Source organism: Harmonia axyridis, chromosome 1 (genome assembly GCF_914767665.1).
Source record: "Harmonia axyridis chromosome 1, icHarAxyr1.1, whole genome shotgun sequence".
NCBI classification, from domain to species: domain Eukaryota; kingdom Metazoa; phylum Arthropoda; class Insecta; order Coleoptera; family Coccinellidae; genus Harmonia; species Harmonia axyridis.
This window is the reverse complement of record NC_059501.1, coordinates 47,005,661-47,025,810: the sequence shown is the minus strand read 5'-3', so window position 1 is coordinate 47,025,810 and position 20,150 is coordinate 47,005,661. Positions and strand designations below refer to the sequence as shown.

General features: G+C 33.8%; 1 protein-coding gene across 1 annotated transcript; it reads left to right on the top strand.

The window, feature by feature from the left end:
- Positions 1-5,403: 5,403 nt before the first annotated feature.
- On the top strand, positions 5,404-6,537 carry LOC123676391. The gene is made up of 2 exons (XM_045612303.1): positions 5,404-5,723; positions 5,865-6,537. Exons 1-2 carry the CDS (start codon positions 5,643-5,645, stop codon positions 6,144-6,146), a joined length of 363 nt encoding a protein of 120 aa, XP_045468259.1. The 5' UTR covers positions 5,404-5,642; the 3' UTR covers positions 6,147-6,537.
- Positions 6,538-20,150: the final 13,613 nt, after the last annotated feature.

The window sequence follows — 20,150 nt, the reverse complement described above, 5'->3', positions numbered from 1 at the left end:
GGGTTAGGTTTAATTCCTTCTGGAGTTATAATATGTCCTAGAAATTCTATTTCTGTTTTGAAAAAATGACATTTGTCCAATTGTATTTTCAAATTATCTTCTTTAAATACTTCGAGAATATTATGGATGTCTGCTAAGTGTTGTTCTATTGAATCTGAGAAAATAACAACATCATCCATATAAACATAACAGTTTTTTCCAATATAATTTCTCAATACTATATTCATTAATCTTTGAAAAGAAGCAGGGGCATTTTTTAATCCGAATGGCATTCGCAAAAATTCATAATGACCATTTTCAATTGTAAAAGCGGTCTTTTCTATCGAGTCACTATCTAATTCAATTTGATGGAAACCTGACGCTAAATCGAGCGTTGTAAAATATTTCTTTTTTCCTAACTTATCTAAAATTGCATCTATTTGCGGTAAAGGGTATTTATCATCAATAGTTTTTTCATTTAATTTTCTGTAGTCAATTGCTATACGCCATTTTTGTTTTTGTGATAAATCTTGTTTCTTTGGAACTACAACAACAGGAAAAGACCATGGTGAAATACTTGGTCTAATAATTTTCTTTTCTAACATTTCATCGATTTGTTTCTTAATTTCCTCTCTATGTACTTCTGGGTATCGATAAATTTTACAATGAACGGGAACTTCATCTATCGTTCGAATTCTATGTTTAATTTTATTAGAAAAATTCAAGGGTTGACCCGGCAATTGAATTGCATCCTTGTTAGTTTGTAAAATTTTCATTAATTGATTACTTATTTTAGATTCCAGATGGCTAAGGTCCACTGGTATTTTGATAGGATTTTGACAAACTTGTTGATATTCAAAAGGAACTTGACAAAATTCATTTTTTAAAATTTGATTTTTGAAATCTAACATTAATCCATACTTATTTAAGAAATCTGCTCCTATAAGTCCGTCATAATTCTTATGAAATTTATAAAGAATGAAAGGATGAAAATCGTTTAGTCTAAATTCAGAAAACAATGGTAACGATACTTTTTCATTCGAAGTTTCTTGTCTCATGCAAGCAGTTAATGTAGTTGATTCATTGAAAATATTTTCAGGGAAATAATTGTATGCAAATTTAGGATCAATCAAACAAACTGAGCAACCACTATCAATTAATAACTTACATCTAGGGTTTTTAAATTCAATAAATGGTAGCTGATTAGTATTATCTAAAGTAGAATTTAAGTCAATTCGTTTTCTAAGGTTGTTTCTTGAAAATTTTGTTTATTTGAGAAGTTACTTTTCGATGTAGAAGGTTGTGAGAAAGAATTTCTCTTATTAGGATTTATATCAATATTAGTTAATTCTTCTACGAGAAAATCAGGGCTTCGATCATTATTATTATAGAATTTTCTCTGGGGATTATTTTGATATTGGGTCGAATAATTAGGTCTTTTTTGTGGATAAACTCGTGTCTGTACTGACATTCTTTCGGGTGGGGTAGTTATTCTTTGATTTGGATTCGGTTTAAAAACGTTTTGATTTCTCGACGTACTTGGAACACCAAACGTTTCACGTTGCGTAGGATAATGAGTATTTACTTGACGTTGCGTAAATTGTATCGGTCTCGAAGGGAATCTATGCTGCGTTTCATAATGCTGCGTTCGGTAATTATTATTTGAAAAATGATTGTATTTGTTTGTATTATTGCGATGATCGGAATAATTATTTCTCGATACATTTTTATGTATAGGATTTTTATTTCGACTTCTGTCTAATAATTCATACTGAGCCATATTACATAAATAATCTTTTACAGCGTTTACGGTATTATCAATTATTATTATTATTATTTGAACTGGGGTCGTTTTGCTTCGGTGAGCCTTCCGGGAACTGCGACCATGCAGATCTTTTGTTCACTACCCTACTCATTCATAGAAACCCAGGGAGGTCGTCAACAACGTTAATAAAATTGACAACCTCCCTAGGGGCCTTGGCCATTACCTCTCTGGTATCCAGGACCGGCTTGCCCATGTGAATGGTTCTTAGGCCAGCCAGCTCTGGACACTCGCATATCAAGTGTTCAGAAGTTTCTACTTCCGATCCACAGAGCCTGCAAATCTCGTCTGCTGACTTACCCATACGGTACAAATGATGTTTGTACCGACAGTGCCCCGTCAGCAGTCCCACCATCACCCGAAGCTCCGCTCGTGACAGCTTCAGGAGTTTTCTGGTGTAAGTAGGTGAAATCTTCACGAATTTCTTTGCCTGAGCAAGTCTAGGAGTGTTAGTCCAGTGGATTGTCCTACTGTTCAACTCCCATAGCTGGACCGCAGCCTTGTATTGGTCTTTTCCTATCCCACAGAAAGGCTCAGGTCCAGCAGGTCTTAGCCTAGATGCACTTTTTGCAAGCTCGTCCGACGGTATTATCAAAGTTAAATGCATTGTTAGTAATCAAATAAGTTCGTAATTCCATTGGGGAATTCGATATCAATACTGTTTTACATATTTTTAAAATATTCGATTTATAAATTAATTTCTCTGGATCAGGCATAGGATCTGAATCTATTCTATAATTAATTCGAATTTTCAACGATATTATTTTATCAATGAAATTTAACATGTCTTCATGTGGCTTCTTTGCTAAAAATTGCAATTGATGAATTAATTAGAGCTGTGTCGATCACGGGTTTTTCGTGATCGGGTTCGATCGTGAGCTGTCGGCCAGATGATCGAGTCAAAAGATTCGATCATTTCGATCATTCGATCACAGATGACTGTTATGCTTTTTTGACTCATTTATCTTGCTTCTTGAATTAAGGTTAACAATAAGCGGTCAGGGATGGTGGTATGAATTGAAAAAAATGTTTATCCTAAGTAATTGCATAATTTAATTCTTTATACAATAATAATAATAATAGTTTATTGCAATGGTAATAAATAAATAATAACTTCATTTCCAGAAGAATATAGAACATTATAGAAAAAGTCAAATATATAATAGGGATTTTCAAAAATTAAAAAAAAATATATACAAAATTTTCATATCCAGTTATGTTGCAAGAAGAGCACTTGGGTTGGGAGGCCTTTTCAGGCTTGAGGCTGCTTCTTTTTGTATTAATGACCTGGCCAGCTTTGGAAAACACCCTCTCGCATGGTACAGATGTGGCAGGAAGACACAATCGTCGCTTCATCGATATGTTTAGTTATTTAATAATGTTCCGTTAAAATCAAATATATCAAATTTCGAATACACGAAAAATATTGAACGCAGACGATCAGTTCGCAGGTAGTAGGTTACGGTCATACGGTGCAAATGATCCATATGAAATTCGATCTCAAAGCTCGCTCTCGAATCTCGATCTCCATCGACCAATCACGACCGACCCGATCATTTCATTCTATCTATTCAGCTCCATATGAAATTCGATCTCAAAGCTCGCTCTCGAATCTCGATCTCCATCGACCAATCACGACCGACCCGATCATGAGCTATTCGGACTTTCGGAGAAGCACTGGGTCACTTTGACTGATATGAGTGCCATCTATCAGATAAATACCACAACTTTCGGTGGGTTTCTGAAACTATAGAAATCTACCATAAATCTCGAAGCATATTCGAATATCATCGAGTCGGTCGGATGATCAAATCATTTTGAGATCCGTGACCCGATCGTTCTTGTATAGGTTGTAATCGAATCAAAATGATTCGATCGATCGTGATCGACACAGCCCTAGAATTAATACATCTAAATTTATTTGATCTCCGAATTTCGTATTTAAGAATCGTTTAAGAACGTCCCAATTGTTAGGTATATCAGAAGTAGATACCTCTGCTAATGCACGATCAATAAGTTTCGATTTTACAACTGCGAAACAATAATCTTTAATTATTTGGGCTTCATTTGCAAACATGAATAAAAATTGTTCTGCGCTACGTAAGAACGAATGCAACTCATTTTCTTTTCCTGAAAATCTAGGTAATAACATTCCAAATTTTTCTGGCAATGTTAAATCTATTCTTTCTTGAGCCATATTTTTATTTTCTTTACGCTCTTTTTTACCTTTAAAATGCTTTACTGACGTAATCTTGATTAATTATTAATGCAATAAAGTAAAATATAGTAATCGGTTTTTTAAATGAGTAACCTAGGGAAAACTCTTATGTCGGTTTTTTAAAGAAACCTAGGAAAAACTATGATACAGTTTTACACACAAAACTATTAAAAAGGATGACTCTTTTTGTCCAGAATAAGTAAACTGGGAAGAAAGGATTGGAAAGGATTTTGCTCACCAAATTGTATTCTGTGAAGTCGTCACGGGGCGCTACTCAGGTGATCAGGGCTTCTGGGTGGTTTTCTACTCTCTGTCCGGTTGTGCTGAACGGTTGAAACCGACGTCCTGGGAAGATCGATGTTGATTGAGTTGGATTCTTGGATCACTGCAGAAACTTCTTCTTCTGGCAGGAAAGAATGGCACAATCAATGTCACCAAATTTTCTTCTTTAATAGGAACGGCACAATCCCATCAACTCGTCGCCAATTATGTTTTTGTGGTGGAAAACCTCGTTTTTAAAAACAAAACGATTTATTTCGAATACAACAGTTCTTAGTGAGTTCACAATCAATTCTTAAAGAATGACCAATCAATTCTTAATGAGTACACAGATTCAGTCCCCTTTATAGATTTTCTTATCTAAATTCCTAGGTGAATAACAATTCAATAACAAGTGAAACAAAGGGCTATTCATAAAGATGAAATGCTGAATCTGCAATTAGATACATTGTAATATGTAGTTCTTATGGGATTGAAGGAAAGGATCTATTTATTTAGTAAGGGTTCATATTATGTAATTATATATATATATATATATATATATATATATATATATATATATATATATATATATATATATATATATATATATATATATATATATATATATGTGTAAAGGATAACGAGGGTTTTTGTTCATAAAACAAAGCACAAAAAGATAAGGACAGTCCCTCACAGAGAAATGCTAACCGTAGACACGTGTTATATATATATATATATATATATATATATATATAGCGTGGTTCAATTGTGATTATTCGGACCGGAAGGCCAAGAATAATTTCTGTTGTCAATGGGGAAATATTATCTGTCGTATGATACCAACTGTCCCCAAGATCACCGCCTTCTGCATCCAAAGAGTAGTGATGGGAGGCAGCTATATATATATATATATATATATATATATATATATATATATATATATATATATATATATAATATATATATATATATATTAAGATCTGGTAACTCTTCGCATTTCGGTGCGTTTTAACATGTTGTCTTTTCTGCAATGTTTGTGTTATATTTGTATGTTGTTTGTTTTATAGAAGTCCTGAAGAAGATCCCAACCAAGGATCGAAACGTCGACTGATGAAATAAAGAAGATAGTAACAATTGAAGTTTTCCAACACCCCTTGAACCATTGTTTATTAATTACTTTAGGAAATTATCACATTCTGTATATTAGCATGGGGTTTTATGCTGAAATCCGTGTACGGTATGGAAGGGAAATGTCATCGACCTTAAAAATCATGGTCATCTAATAACATCAAGTTGGCAGCATTGCGGAATCGCAGAGTGTTCCTGTTGGAGTGTAAAAGGCTGGGTTTACATCCCAAACACATGACCAACAACTTCTGTCAATTATATGGATCTGTGACAGACGAGGTGTCGTCCAGACAAGCAGTGAACATGGAGAACAAGGTACTTAACATGTTCTTAAAATTTGAAATTACAGTAACAATAACAAAAATGAAAAGAATAGAAAGAGAAGTTGAACGACTGAAACTACTCATTCAGCATGCACTTCCTGAGGATATTACTAACCATTTTTTCTCTTATCAGAACAACAAGTACAATAGACAATTTGCATTGACGAAACAGAAAAATCTGGATAAGGTGAGAGCTTTGACAGATGCACAATTGGGGAAAGTCAGATCACAAGAAAGGTGGGTTAAAAATTTAAGTGGAACAAATGTCCCAGATAGAGTTCTAAAATTCTTGTCGCTGGGTCCTAAATTCAGCATTGACATTCCTATGAAAGAAATCTCCATTCCGAAACTTTTATCTGATGTTGAGAATGTTATCAACCTCAATGACTCCTTATCTCCTGATGCCAAGAAATAAAACGCGCCATGGCCACCAACATTATAACTAATAATATTAAACCTAATAAAGTTGTCAGAAATGTAGTACAGAGAGAATTTTATAATTGTAAAAGATATCTCAAAGAACATCCAGACACACAGGTATTACAATCAGACAAAGGAAACGTAACAGTTATTATGGACAAGTCACAATACATAGAACTATCTAATGGAATTCTCAATGATCTTGACTATTACAGAAGACTACCTAGAGACCCAACAACTACTATACAAACTAAAGGTAACACATTGATTAAAAAATTGGTAACAAGTGGTCATATTTCCCAAATGCAAGGAAAATCCTTGTACAGTTATAACTCCATTCCTGCAAGATTTTATGGACTACCTAAAGTCCATAAACCTGTTCTCTCCCTCAGACCCATCATCTCCTCTTTGAATACACCAACATCTAAGATATCAGGTTATATATCTGAAATAATTTCAAGTTATTTAAGTGTTTCTAGAGGCAGATATTACGTAGAAGATTCTTTCTCTTTTTCCACCTTCATTAGTGAATTCCAACTGCCAGAAGATTATGTCCTCATCAGCCTTGATGTAGTATCCCTCTTTACCAATATTTCATTAGAATTAGCTCTGTCTGCAATTCAACACAGATGGGAATCCATCAGTACCAAAGGAAGACTTCATCAACATCATCAGATTTTTTTTCAACTCAAACTATTTCATCTTCCAAGGTAATTTTTACAATCAAATACTAGGTTCCCCAATGGGGTCTAAATTCAGCCCTTCCATTGCAGAGATAGTGATGGATTTCCTCCTAGATGGCATCCTAACAGATATCCCCTTTGAGATGCCTTTTATTAAAAAATATGTAGATGACATCATTTGTGCAGTTCCCAGTGATAAGACATCTTACACTCTTGAAAGGTTCAACAGACAGAGTGAGTCTATAAAATTTACCATAGAATTAGAAAATAACAATAGTGTGCCCTTCCTAGATACCCTAGTCATTAGAAGACCTGACAATACACTGATTCTTGATTGGTATAGAAAGCCCTTTAGCTCAGGTAGATACTTGCATTATTTTTCCAACCACCCTCAGAGACAAAAAATCAATATGGTTACAAGATTGAAGAATCGTATACAAAGAATATCACACCCCACTCTGAAGGAGAAGAATATGAAACTATTATATCAGTTGATGCTTGAGAATGGTTACCCCAAGAACCTTTTAAAGAAATTGATACACAATTCATCGAATTCTGGACAGCCACAGAATAACGATGAAATCGCATCCACCAATTTAGATCAGAGAATTATATTTACTTCCATTCCACTGATTAATGTAATGACAAAATCCTTAATAAACTTATTAAAAACTGATAATATCAAAGTGATACCTAGAACTGAATTTAAATTAAAGAGACTTTATAGTAATTTGAAAGATAGGATAGAAACTGAAAAGAAAAGCTGTGTTGTATACAGAATACCCTGTCAAAATTGTGATGAGGTGTATATCGGACAAACATCCCAACAACTTAAAAGAAGAATAACCCAACATATTAGCGACATTAAGAATCCTAGAAAGATATGTGCACTGGCAGAACATGTAAGATCAGTTGACCATCGAATGGACTATGATTCGGTGACAGTCTTGGAGTGCGAGGAGAATATGAGAAAAAGATGTTTCCTGGAGATGATTCACATTAAGCGACATGAAAATTCCATGAACTACAGAAAGGATATAGAGAATATAAGCAACATTTATTCATATCTGATACATTCAAACCAACTTAGTGAGAGTGAGTTGTTGATCTCAAGTTCTATGTTCTCGAATGTCAGTTGAAGATCTATGATGTTCTATGAACCCGACCTAACCCCTTTCGTTTTTTACGCAGTTATCAGATGGATGAAGAAAGTTTTTTAAAAAGAAGTTTTCAAGAGAATGAGGAAGTGTGTGATAAACAGAGACGTTATTGTATTAGAGACTATTTTGTGTTCAAAAATAATTAAATTTTTTCCTCCAAATCTGTATAAGATTCAGTGCAACTTAAGATCTGGTAACTCTTCGCATTTCGGTGCGTTTTAACATGTTGTCTTTTCTGCAATGTTTGTGTTATATTTGTATGTTGTTTGTTTTATAGAAGTCCTGAAGAAGATCCCAACCAAGGATCGAAACGTCGACTGATGAAATAAAGAAGATAGTAACAATTGAAGTTTTCCAACACCCCTTAAACCATTGTTTATTGTTTATATATGTTTATATATATATATATATATATATATATATATATATTTTTTTTTTTTTTTTTTTAATCACACTAGCGTGGTTCAATTGTGATTATTCGGGCCGGAAGGCCAAGAATAATTTCTGTTGTCAATTTGTCAATGGGGAAATATTATGTGTCGTATGATACCAACTGTCCCCAAGATCACCGCCTTCTGCATCCAAAGAGTAGTGATGGGAGGCAGCTATATATATATATATATATATATATATATATATATATATATATATATATATATATATATATATAATTCGTAAGAAAATTATTGATCGCAATATATCTAATAGATAACAATGTTAGGATGTTTCGATCTAGGAAATTCAATATATATATAGCTGCCTCTCATCACTACTCTTTGGATATATATATATATATATATATATATATATATATATATATATATATATATATATATATATATATATATATATATATATGGACTGGTACTAAAGAAAACTGTCCAGCATATCAAAGATCTAGAAATGCAAAATAATACCATTACATGGATGCAAAAAGCCGTTTTGCTTGGCACTGTGAATATCATCAGACAGGTCATCTATCCACACTGAGGAGCAGATCTTCTCTTGGTAGAAATACCCGGGAAGCCCTGTAAGAAGTACCACTAAAGTGTGAAATTAAAAAAAAAAAAATATATATATATATATATATATATATATATATGGGATACGTTCATCACGACGGACAGACCGGTCAACATAACCGACTGGATATTCTGCTTTTAAATAAAAAAGAAAAATCGTTGAGTATACTGGACGTCACTATCCCGGCCGATGACAATATGACTAAAGCGTTCGTCGAAAAACTGACGAAATATCACGATCTGGCATTTGAGATGAAAACGATATATGGCCTGAAATCGACTGCTATACTCCCGATGGTCATGTCAACAAATGGGTTGGTGGAAAAACATCTGCTTGAGAACACGCTGAGACTGGGCTTAGATAGAGAGCTTGTAAGCACAGCGCAGAAGGAAGTGATCCTCGCAAACACGAGGCTTGTGAGGAACTAATGACTGTATATGGTTTATTGAAACGATTCAACATGTCAGATTGTAAGACTTTTGTACATCTCTTGACAATAGTTTTAAACGATTTGGAGAGTGAGATATTAGAACGAAAAACGCCATATCAATAATTAATAGGAAGCTTAATGCATCAAGCTGTTATGACACGACCAGATATAGCTCATTCCGTTAACCTTTTTAGTCGATATAATTCATGATACAGGAAACACCATTGACAAAGTGCTAAGCGTGTCCTGAGTTATCTGAAAGGAACTAAATACCTCGTTATGAAATTGAGAGACAAGTCTGATCCGAACCCAGTTTGCATGTCATCCTCCAGATATGTCTTCAAGTTTTCAGGAGGATATATTTCCTGGAAAAGCTACAAGCAGAAGACAGTAGCCTTATCGACAACCGAAGCGGAGTACATGGCTACAGTGAGGCAGCGAAAAAATCCATCTATTTGAACAACGTTCTGTGAGCTGATGGGAAAATTGGACCGTATATGCATATATAACGACAATCAGATTGCCAAGAAGTTAGCGAGTAATCCAGTCTTTCATGATAGAACCATACAAATAGATATTAATTTATATTTTTTGGAAGACGCGGTGACTGAAATTAAAATTAATTCAATGTATATGCCAACTGATAAGATGGTTGCTGATATATTGACAAAGCCATTGCAAAATATTAGAAATTCATAGTTTTCAAAGTATTAAGGTCTTTGTGAAAATTGATTGATTATTGTTTTTGTAAACTTTCGTTAAGTGGGAGTGTTGTAAATGTATACCAAAAGAGAACGAGAACTCTGCACTCTATGTTTTAACTTGTTTCTATGTTCTAAGTTTAATGTCTACGCTACGCATCAGTTAGTCTCCCTCTTCAGTCTCTTCCCACTGTTGTATACAACAAACATTTTATACCGTGGAGTCATAGAATATCTGTAATGATTCTCGATTCTATGACTCTTTTCCTTTATAATGGCAAACCCAACATGGTTTCGTCCAGTTTTGTCCTCAAAATTCCTACATGTGAGTTGTATTTAGTGTATCCAATATAAGTCTAGTTAATACACGTGTTTCGTTTAATACCTCTTTGAACTGTAATATCAATAGGTTAGGGACACAGGTGCGTGATTTCAATAAATATTATTTCGTTAATCTGGTAATAAATAAACACAGTTGTGTATTACGACTTTCAAAATTAGTGACAAAATCGCCGTGAATTATTTTGCTAGTGTGCCGAAATTGGTTGGTCGTGAAAACTACCAAGAATGGATGTTCGCCATCGAAAACGTGTTAGTACTCGAAGGACTGGGAAAGTGTGTAGATGGAAGTGAATCAGACTCAATTTCATTAGCAAAGGCCAAAGCAAAGCTGATACTGACTTCAGAACCATCTCTGTACATCCACGTGCGAGAAGCTACCACTCCCAGAGAAATATAGTTCAAACTGAAAAATCTGTACGATGATAGTGGATTCGCCAGGAAAATAAGACTTTTGAGAGCATTAATTTCAGCAAGATTGGAGAACCACGATTCAATGGAGACCTACATCAACCAAGTTGTTGAAACGTCTCAGAAATTCAGGAGAACAGGTTTCAGTATGGATGAAGAATGGGTGGGATCAGTTTTACTTGCGGGACTACCTGAAAAATATTCCCTTATGATAATGGGCGTGGAACATTCTGGGATACAAATAACTACCGACTCAATTAAGTCAAAATTACTGGATATGCAACAAGAGGGAAGTAACAGTGGAGCATTTACTGCAAACGACAGAAATCGACAGAAAACAAATTACCAAAAAAAGGTTGGCAACACTTCTGCGTCAACGTTAACGTCAAAGAAAAACGACAGATCGAAGGACAATGGTTAGCGAAATGAAAAGAAAGGTAGAAGTGAAATAATCTGTTATAAATAGAGTAAAACTGGTCATTTCATATCAAAATGCACAATGAACCAAGAAAAGGAAAGCCTCATTTCTGTATTTGCCACAGGAAGTTTCGAATCCATTAGTATGTAGATAGTGGAGCCTGTTTACATTTAACAGCCAGAAACAGTTGAATAGCTGTGAAATCATCAGGTGATATAAAAATCAAAACTACAGAAGATAGCTCAGAGTTTGATATATTATTAAACAACGTTCAATATGTTTCCGATTTGACGACAAATCTCCTGTCAATTTCTAAACTGATTACTAATGGAAACAAGGTTCGTTTTGATGATTATGGTTGTGAGATTTACTACAAATTTAATAGTTTAGTATTAACTGCTAGCCTGCACAACAACGTTCACAAATTGAACATGATTGGAGTAAAGACAAGTTTTTTAGTTGGAAATGATATTTGGCACAGAAGATTGGGACATATCAATAGTGCATATTTGAATAAGATGGGTAATTTTGTAGATGGATTAGAACTAGATGGGAGAAATAGTAGCTGTCTATTGAATTGCGAGGTATGCTGTGAAGGTAAGCAATATATATATATATATATATATATATATATATATATATATATATATATATATATATATATATATATATATATATATATATATATATATATATATATACATCTGGCATACTTTGTTGCGTCCTTTCATGAAGCGACATTATTGCGTCTCCCAGAAATACGCTAGTTAGCTCAAATCTGATTGAAGTATATTAATCTACGCAAAAAATTATGTAGTTTGGCCGTTTCAGATCTGACGTAACTTCATTAATAAAGAAGTTGATATACACACAATACTACGTCCTTTCATGGTCATTATCATTAATACGTCCGGTGTATATTCTGCTTTCATTTGTGATACAATGCTGCGTCCGAATTTTTATACATTCTTTCATAATTAGTATGTTATTGCGTCCTGCACAGTTGCCATATATATTTGAGAATCCCTCACACCAGGATTATTGAAGTTGGTGCTTATTCCTTTCCTTTTATCTCAATGAATACGGGAACACTCATTTCTGTTGGTTACTGTTGTTCACAATTCAATATCCATATTAAATTCAAACACATGAAAAACATTCATGAAAATCTGATTGATGAAATATTTCAAATGAGTACCTTTTTATTTATGACCAGTTGGAGAAATTGCAGTGCTTATGAATCATAGACTTGAAGGGAAATCCCATAGATGGCGCCAGCGTCAGTTCTCTTCTATATATTCAATTCAATTTAATTATTAAATTATATTCTCTGTTGTATTTCTTCCTCTGATGAGGTTTTCTAATGTAAATTACATAATTTGTATTTATTGTATAATTTTAGATGAGTTTTCTTGATTGTAAATTCATTAATTCTGTGCGTAATATTCTATGGTAAAAGTCTATGTTCTGGAAGCATGAGATTATTGTAACTTCTCTTCTCTCAAGTTAGTGAGTGTATAGTTAACAGTATCGTTAACTGTCTCGTGTTTAACACGTGCTGGTAAAGTCTTAAAGTGTTAAAAGGCTTTCGTTTTTAGAGCTATCTGTTTTAGCTCTTGTATAGTTAACAGTGTCAACTGTTTCGTGTTAAACACGTGTTCGTGAGTCTATGTTAACAGGCTCACGTTTTCTGTTCTAACTGTTTTTATCATTAATACGTCCGGTGTATATTCTGCTTTCATTTGTGATACAATGCTGCGTCCGAATTTTTATACATTCTTTCATAATTAGTATGTTATTGCGTCCTGCACAGTTGCCATATATATTTGAGAATCCCTCACACCAGGATTATTGAAGTTGGTGCTTATTCCTTTCCTTTTATCTCAATGAATACGGGAACACTCATTTCTGTTGGTTACTGTTGTTCACAATTCAATATCCATATTAAATTCAAACACATGAAAAACATTCATGAAAATCTGATTGATGAAATATTTCAAATGAGTACCTTTTTATTTATGACCAGTTGGAGAAATTGCAGTGCTTATGAATCATAGACTTGAAGGGAAATCCCATAGATGGCGCCAGCGTCAGTTCTCTTCTATATATTCAATTCAATTTAATTATTAAATTATATTCTCTGTTGTATTTCTTTCTCTGATGAGGTTTTTAATGTTAATTACATAATTTGTATTAATTGTATAATTTTAGATGAGTTTTCTTGATTGTAAATTCATTAATTCTGTGCGTAATATTCTATGGTAAAAGTCTATGTTCTGGAAGCATGAGATTATTGTAACTTCTCTTCTCTCAAGTTAGTGAGTGTATAGTTAACAGTATCGTTAACTGTCTCGTGTTTAACACGTGCTGGTAAAGTCTTGAAGTGTTAAAAGGCTTTCGTTTTTAGAGCTATCTGTTTTAGCTCTTGTATAGTTAACACTGTCGTTAACTGTTTCGTGTTAAACACGTGTTCGTGAGTCTATGTTAACAGGCTCACGTTTTCTGTTCTAACTGTTGTTAGTTTAATTGTGTTCAAATGAAACCATTTAACCAGCGCAGGAATTATTATTTTATTTATAATTTTATACAGTCCATTAAATCGTAAAGATTTCCATGGTCCTTCGGAGCCTGATATTTCCATGGTCCTTCGGAGCCTGATATTTCCATGGTCCTTCGGAGCCCGATATTTCCATGGTCCTTCGGAGCCCGATATTTCCATGGTCCTTCGGAGCCGGATATTTCTATAGAAGCTTCGAACCGTTTAATTCCAAGTTACTACGTGTACCGCATTCTGGTTAGTGTGTAAAATTGTTACATCGAAAGACTGGTGACCTTTCTGTTCCTGTTTTAAAGAAGACATCAATGGAAACCGAGAAAGTGCCAGAGGAAAAGTCCATCTTTCGAGTTGAAGTCTCCAGAAGAATACTGTTTTCGTGTGAGAAAGAGCCAAAGGAACCCATTTGTTAAGTATCCTTTGTTTTACCTACCAATACTATTTGAGTCAACAAATTTATTCACTTATATAGTTAGTATATTTATCAGTTATATATATATTCAGTAGGTATATTCGTATCATTCATTATGGATAAAATGCTTGTTAGAAAACGTGCTATAGTGAAAGCAAAGTTCACAATAGTTGCAAAGAAATTAGAACCCCTCATTGTGAAATTTGAAAGTGATTCATCTTCTTTGAGTGAAGGAGATTTTGATTTAATTAGAATTTTTAAAGATGATTTATCGTCAATTGATGAATCCTTTGATCAAGTTCAGTCACAAATTGAAATATCTTGTGAAGACGATCAATTTGATAGTGAAATAAGTCAAAGAGAGGAATTTTCTGATAATATGTGTTGGTGTCGAAATAAAATTAATTTGATGTTGAATAAGAGAAATGTTCTCAATCATGATGTCAAATCTGAGGCAAAGTCAAGGGTACAATTGCCAGTTATAGACTTGCCTAAGTTTAATGGTACATATGAAGGATGGTTGAGTTTCAAAGATATTTTTTATTCTCTCTTTCATTCAAATCAATCGATGAGTAATATTGAAAAGTATCATAATTTGCGGGCTAGTTTGAGTAGTGCCGCATCCGAAATTATAGAGTCGCTTGAATTTTCATCAGATAATTATTGTATTGCATGGGACTTACTCTGCAACCGGTTTAATAATAAAAAGGAAGTATTTTCTTCCAAGCAAGATATAGCGCGTGAAGAAAGTTAGGAATCAACTTTCTCTAGTAGGGAATGCGGTAGATTTGGGGTGAAGATTCCTTTTTTTACAGATGATATCTGTAAGTTGGGTGATTCAAAGGCAACAGTAATGAAAAAGTTGTTGCCTCAAGAGATTAGGTTAGAAAAAAATCCTGTCCTCAAGGAACGATTTCGTGATTTCATGAAAGAATTTTGGGAGTTAGGGCACATGAGTTTGTTTAGCGACATATCGCATGATAAGTTGTCATTTTTTCTACCTCATCATCCTGTTTGTCGTGAGGATAATCTCACAATAAAAATCCGAGATGTTTTTAATGGGTCATCTTTTAGTACCTCACGTTATGCATTGAATGATATTCAATGTGTCGGACCTCCAATTCTTGGCAATCTTTTTGAAGTATTATTTAAATTCGGTAAATTTCGCTTTGCCGTCTTGGCAGATATAGCCAAAATGTATCGAGTTGCTTTGATGCTCTCTCGATTAGTGAAATATGTCACCGAAATCATGACCACGGTGACAGAATGCTATTTATGGTCGGATTATGAGATTGTGTTATATTGGATTAACACAGAACCCGTCAAATTGCAGCTATTCGTTGATTCTAGAATTGGTGAAATTCAGGAGCTCACCTGCAATTTTAAGTGGAACTATGTCCAATCTAGCGAAAACCATGCGGATATCGCATCTAGATGTTTATTTCCGTCAGAGTTACAGTCGAGTGAACTCTGGTGGCGCGGTCCTAATTGGATAAAAGATTTCAATAGAGACAATTTTCAATATAAGTTCACTTCCTCTTTGAAAAAAATTCCCGAATTGAAACGATCAAAAGATAAATATATTCTCCACGCAACTATCGAAGATTTCGATATGTTTATTAGGTATTCTAGTTTGAATAAATTTATAAGAGCAGTTGCCTTTCGTCGCAGATTTTGTTTTAATTCGTCAAAAGGGGGACAAAGGTTATCAGGTAGATTAACAAGTGAAGAATTTCAAAATTCACAAAATTGCCTGGTGAAAATAAGTTATCATGAAACTTTCGCGAAAGAATATCAATTCTTGTTGAATAATATTCGACAAACTTATTGGTCACGAAACGGAATGAATCTGGCAATAAAGTACGTCCGAATTTGCCTAAAATGTTTCAAGTTTTCACCAACGTCTCAATCAGTCATCATGGTTGAATTGCCTGATTGCAGAGTAATGCGCTTATTCCCAATTCAGTCGACTAGTGTCGTTTACGCGCAACCGTTTTAATAAAAGATAGGAAATCGAGAGGATGCAAAATATCAAAGGCTTATGTTTGCCTGTTTATTTGTTTAAGTGTCAAGGCAATACATCTTGAAATGGTTTCAGATTTGACATCAGACGCTTTCATGGCTTGTTTGAGAAGATTTGTTTCACGTAGAGGTTTTCCATTTGATATGTTTTCTGATAATGGAACTAATTTTGTCGGTGCAAATAACACTCTCCAAGATTTATATCAGTTCCTCAAACAAGATGAATCGTCCATTTTTTATTTCGCTGATGAAAATAGTATTAAATGGCATTTTATTCCTGCTAGCTCACCTCATTTTGGAGGTATCTGGGAGGCAAATGTGACGTCATTCAAGACACATTTATTTAAAGTAATTGAGAAACCATTTTAACGTTTGAAGAATTTAGTACTGTGTTGACACAAATAGAATCGGTCTTTAATTCCCGACCTTTATATCCTTTCTATTCCGATCCCCTTGATTTTACACCCTTCACCCTTGCTCACTTCCACATTGGCCACCTGTATCGAAGTGTACCAGATCCAGACGTGGCTTCCATCCAACTGAATCGGCTATCCAGGTTCCAGTTGCTCCAGCTGCTCCATCAAGTTTCTGGCAACATTGGTCACGGGACTATCTGAATTCCCTCCAACAGAGAAAAAATGGACTACTGCTTCCACTCCAGTTGTTATGGGAACCATGGTCATTATAAGGAACGACAACTGCCCTCCAGCCAAGTGGGACCTCGGACGAATTATTGAACTTCATCGTGGTAGTGATGGTGTGACTCGTGTAGTGAGCGTTAAAACTGGAAAAGGTGTTTTTTAAGCGCCCAGTGGTAAAACTGTGCCCATTACCTAATATGGCAGAAAATTGACTGTTTAATCAATGTGTATATAGTTAGTTTATAATTTTGTTTAATCTCTAATGCAATTTCAAATGACTTCTATCTTGTTGAAGCCTTGCAGCCAAGTCGGGCGGCATGGGGAAATTGCAGTGCTTATGAATCATAGACTTGAAGGGAAATCCCATAGATGGCGCCAGCGTCAGTTCTCTCGTATATATTCAATTCAATTTAATTATTAAATTATATTCTCTGTTGTATTTCTTCCTCTGATGAGGTTTTCTAATGTTAATTACATAATTTGTATTTATTGTATAATTTTAGATGAGTTTTCTTGATTGTAAGTTCATTAATTCTGTGCGTAATATTCTATGGTGAAAGTCTATGTTCTGGAAGCATGAGATTATTGTAACTTCTCTTCTCTCAAGTTAGTGAGTGTATAGTTAACAGTATCGTTAACTGTCTCGTGTTTAACACGTGCTGGTAAAGTCTTAAAGTGTTAAAAGGCTTTCGTTTTTAGAGCTATCTGTTTTAGCTCTTGTATAGTTAACAGTGTCGTTAACTGTTTCGTGTTAAACACGTGTTCGTGAGTCTATGTTAACAGGCTCACGTTTTCTGTTCTAACTGTTGTTAGTTTAATTGTGTTCAAATGAAACCAGTTTAACCAGCGCAGGAATTATTATTATTTTATTTATATTTTTATACAGTCCATTAAATCGTAAATATTTACACCAGTGATTATATGATTACTTTTCTGAATGAGTGGTCTTCAGTCCCATTCGAATGAAACTAATATTTTTCTCAGTTCTGGAATCCATGAGACTTATTACCCCGCGTTTCAATCTGTTCAGTTAGAATAACAATGTGGTCGTGAATGAAAATACGAATTTTGATCAATTTTTGTTTGTGAACTGCTAAGACAATTGTATTACATATAGTTACATAATACGACCCCATTCTGATCATACGACATATTTTCGAATCTTCATTTATTACTTTATATTTCATGATAGAATATTGTTAACTCATCAATCTCAAACACGGGATAATGTGGGTGGAATGAATGCCTATTGTAACTATAATACATCCTTTGTTCTTACAATGTAATTTTGCTATTTTAGCTATTCTTTGTGTGACGCTTAGGATCACGCCACATTTTGCATTAGAGATAAGTAATGTTATAAATTCTCAGATGCATTGTTTTTTTGGTCAGTCAATAATAGATCAGTTCATGACAGATAGTTTTGATCGTACCTTTCGTCTTTTTCTTGTAAATAAATTTTTTTTAAAAACAAGGTTTTCCATCTCAAAAACATAATTGGCGACGAGGATGGGATGTTAAAATTTTTTTTCGATATTGAAATATTTTGAATAATAAAATATTTTTAATACGGTTTTTTCGTTATCGATTTCGATCGGAAAAGTGCGACGCAACTCATCGAAAACCGAAATTCGAAAAAAGTGCCGGTCGTGAAAGTACGTAAAAACTTTCAAGACTTTCAGTTTCAACTGTTAAGGTGACAAGCAACCCTGAGAAGGAAACCACCCAGAAGCCCTGATCTTTGGAGTAGCGCCCAAGACGGCTTCACTACAAGGAATACGAAACAAAAAAGGTTAGCAATCCTACCCGTTATTGACTCCCAGTTGACCCTATTCTGGACAAAAAATAGTCACCCTTTTTCCCAAAGTTTTGTGTGTAAAACTTGTAGAACAGTTTTTCCTAGGTTTCTTTAAAAAACCGACATAAGAGTTTTTTCTAGGTTACTCATTTAAAAAACCGATTACCAATTTTAATTCAAGATTACTTCAATAAAACATTTTAAAGGCCGTAAAGCGCAAACAGTAAAAATGGCATTAGAAAATATAAACTTAACATTACCGGAAAAGTTCGGGATGCTTTTGCCAAGATTTTCAGTAGTGGAGAATGAATTACATTCTTTCATAAAAAGTACAGAAGAATATTTAAGAATGTTCACAAATGAACAAAATATAGTAAAAAGTTATTGTTTATCAGTTGTTATAAGTAAATTAGTAGGAAGAGCGTTAGCTGAGGTAGCAACTTCCGATATTCCTGATGATTGGAATTCTCTAAAGAGATTCTTACAGATTAAATTTGGCGATCAAATCAATTTAGATGTATTGATACACAAATTACAATTTTTGAATAAATCACATAATGAAGATATAATAGATTTTATTGATAAGATAATTTCCTTAAAGATAAGAATAAATTATAGAATTGACGCGGATCCCATGCCAGATCCAGAAAAACAATTATATAAAACTAATATTTTAAAGATTTGTAAAACAGTTCTTATATCAAATGCCCCAATAGAATTGAGGACTTATTTAATAACAAATAATGCTTTGAATTTTGACGGAACAGTAAATGCAGTTAAAGATTATATATCGAATTTAGCTCAATATGATTTACTCGATAAAAGCAGAAGACAAAAATTTCAAACACGCCCTGAAAAAAATAATTTCAGAAATAATCCCAATACGAGAACAAATAATTATAGATCAAATTATATTCCTAATAATTATCAGTTTAGATCGAATAATAATTATAATTCGAAGTCAAATTCAAATTTCCCCTCACCACCTATTCAGTTTAATCAAAGACCTGTGAATAGATACTATCCCTCAAACAAACAAGTTTTTGGACATACTAATACTAATACTAATGTTTTCAAACCAAATCCCAACCAAAGAATTAATACACCACCAGAAAAAATGTCAGTACAAACAAAAGTTTACCCCCAAAAACGTCCAAATTATTCGACGCAATTCCCAACGAATCCCCAAAAGAAATTTTTTAATGAACGCGTTTCTAATGAACCACATTTTACTTTTGAAGAATTAACTCAAATAGGATCAAATCCTAATAATGAATCCTTTGATAGATTTAATTATAATAATCATGATAGAGATTTTCATTCGAAACCTTCGACTTCTAAACAAAATTTTCAAGACCCTACTTTAGAAAACGAATTGACATAAATCATACGCTAGATAATACTAAT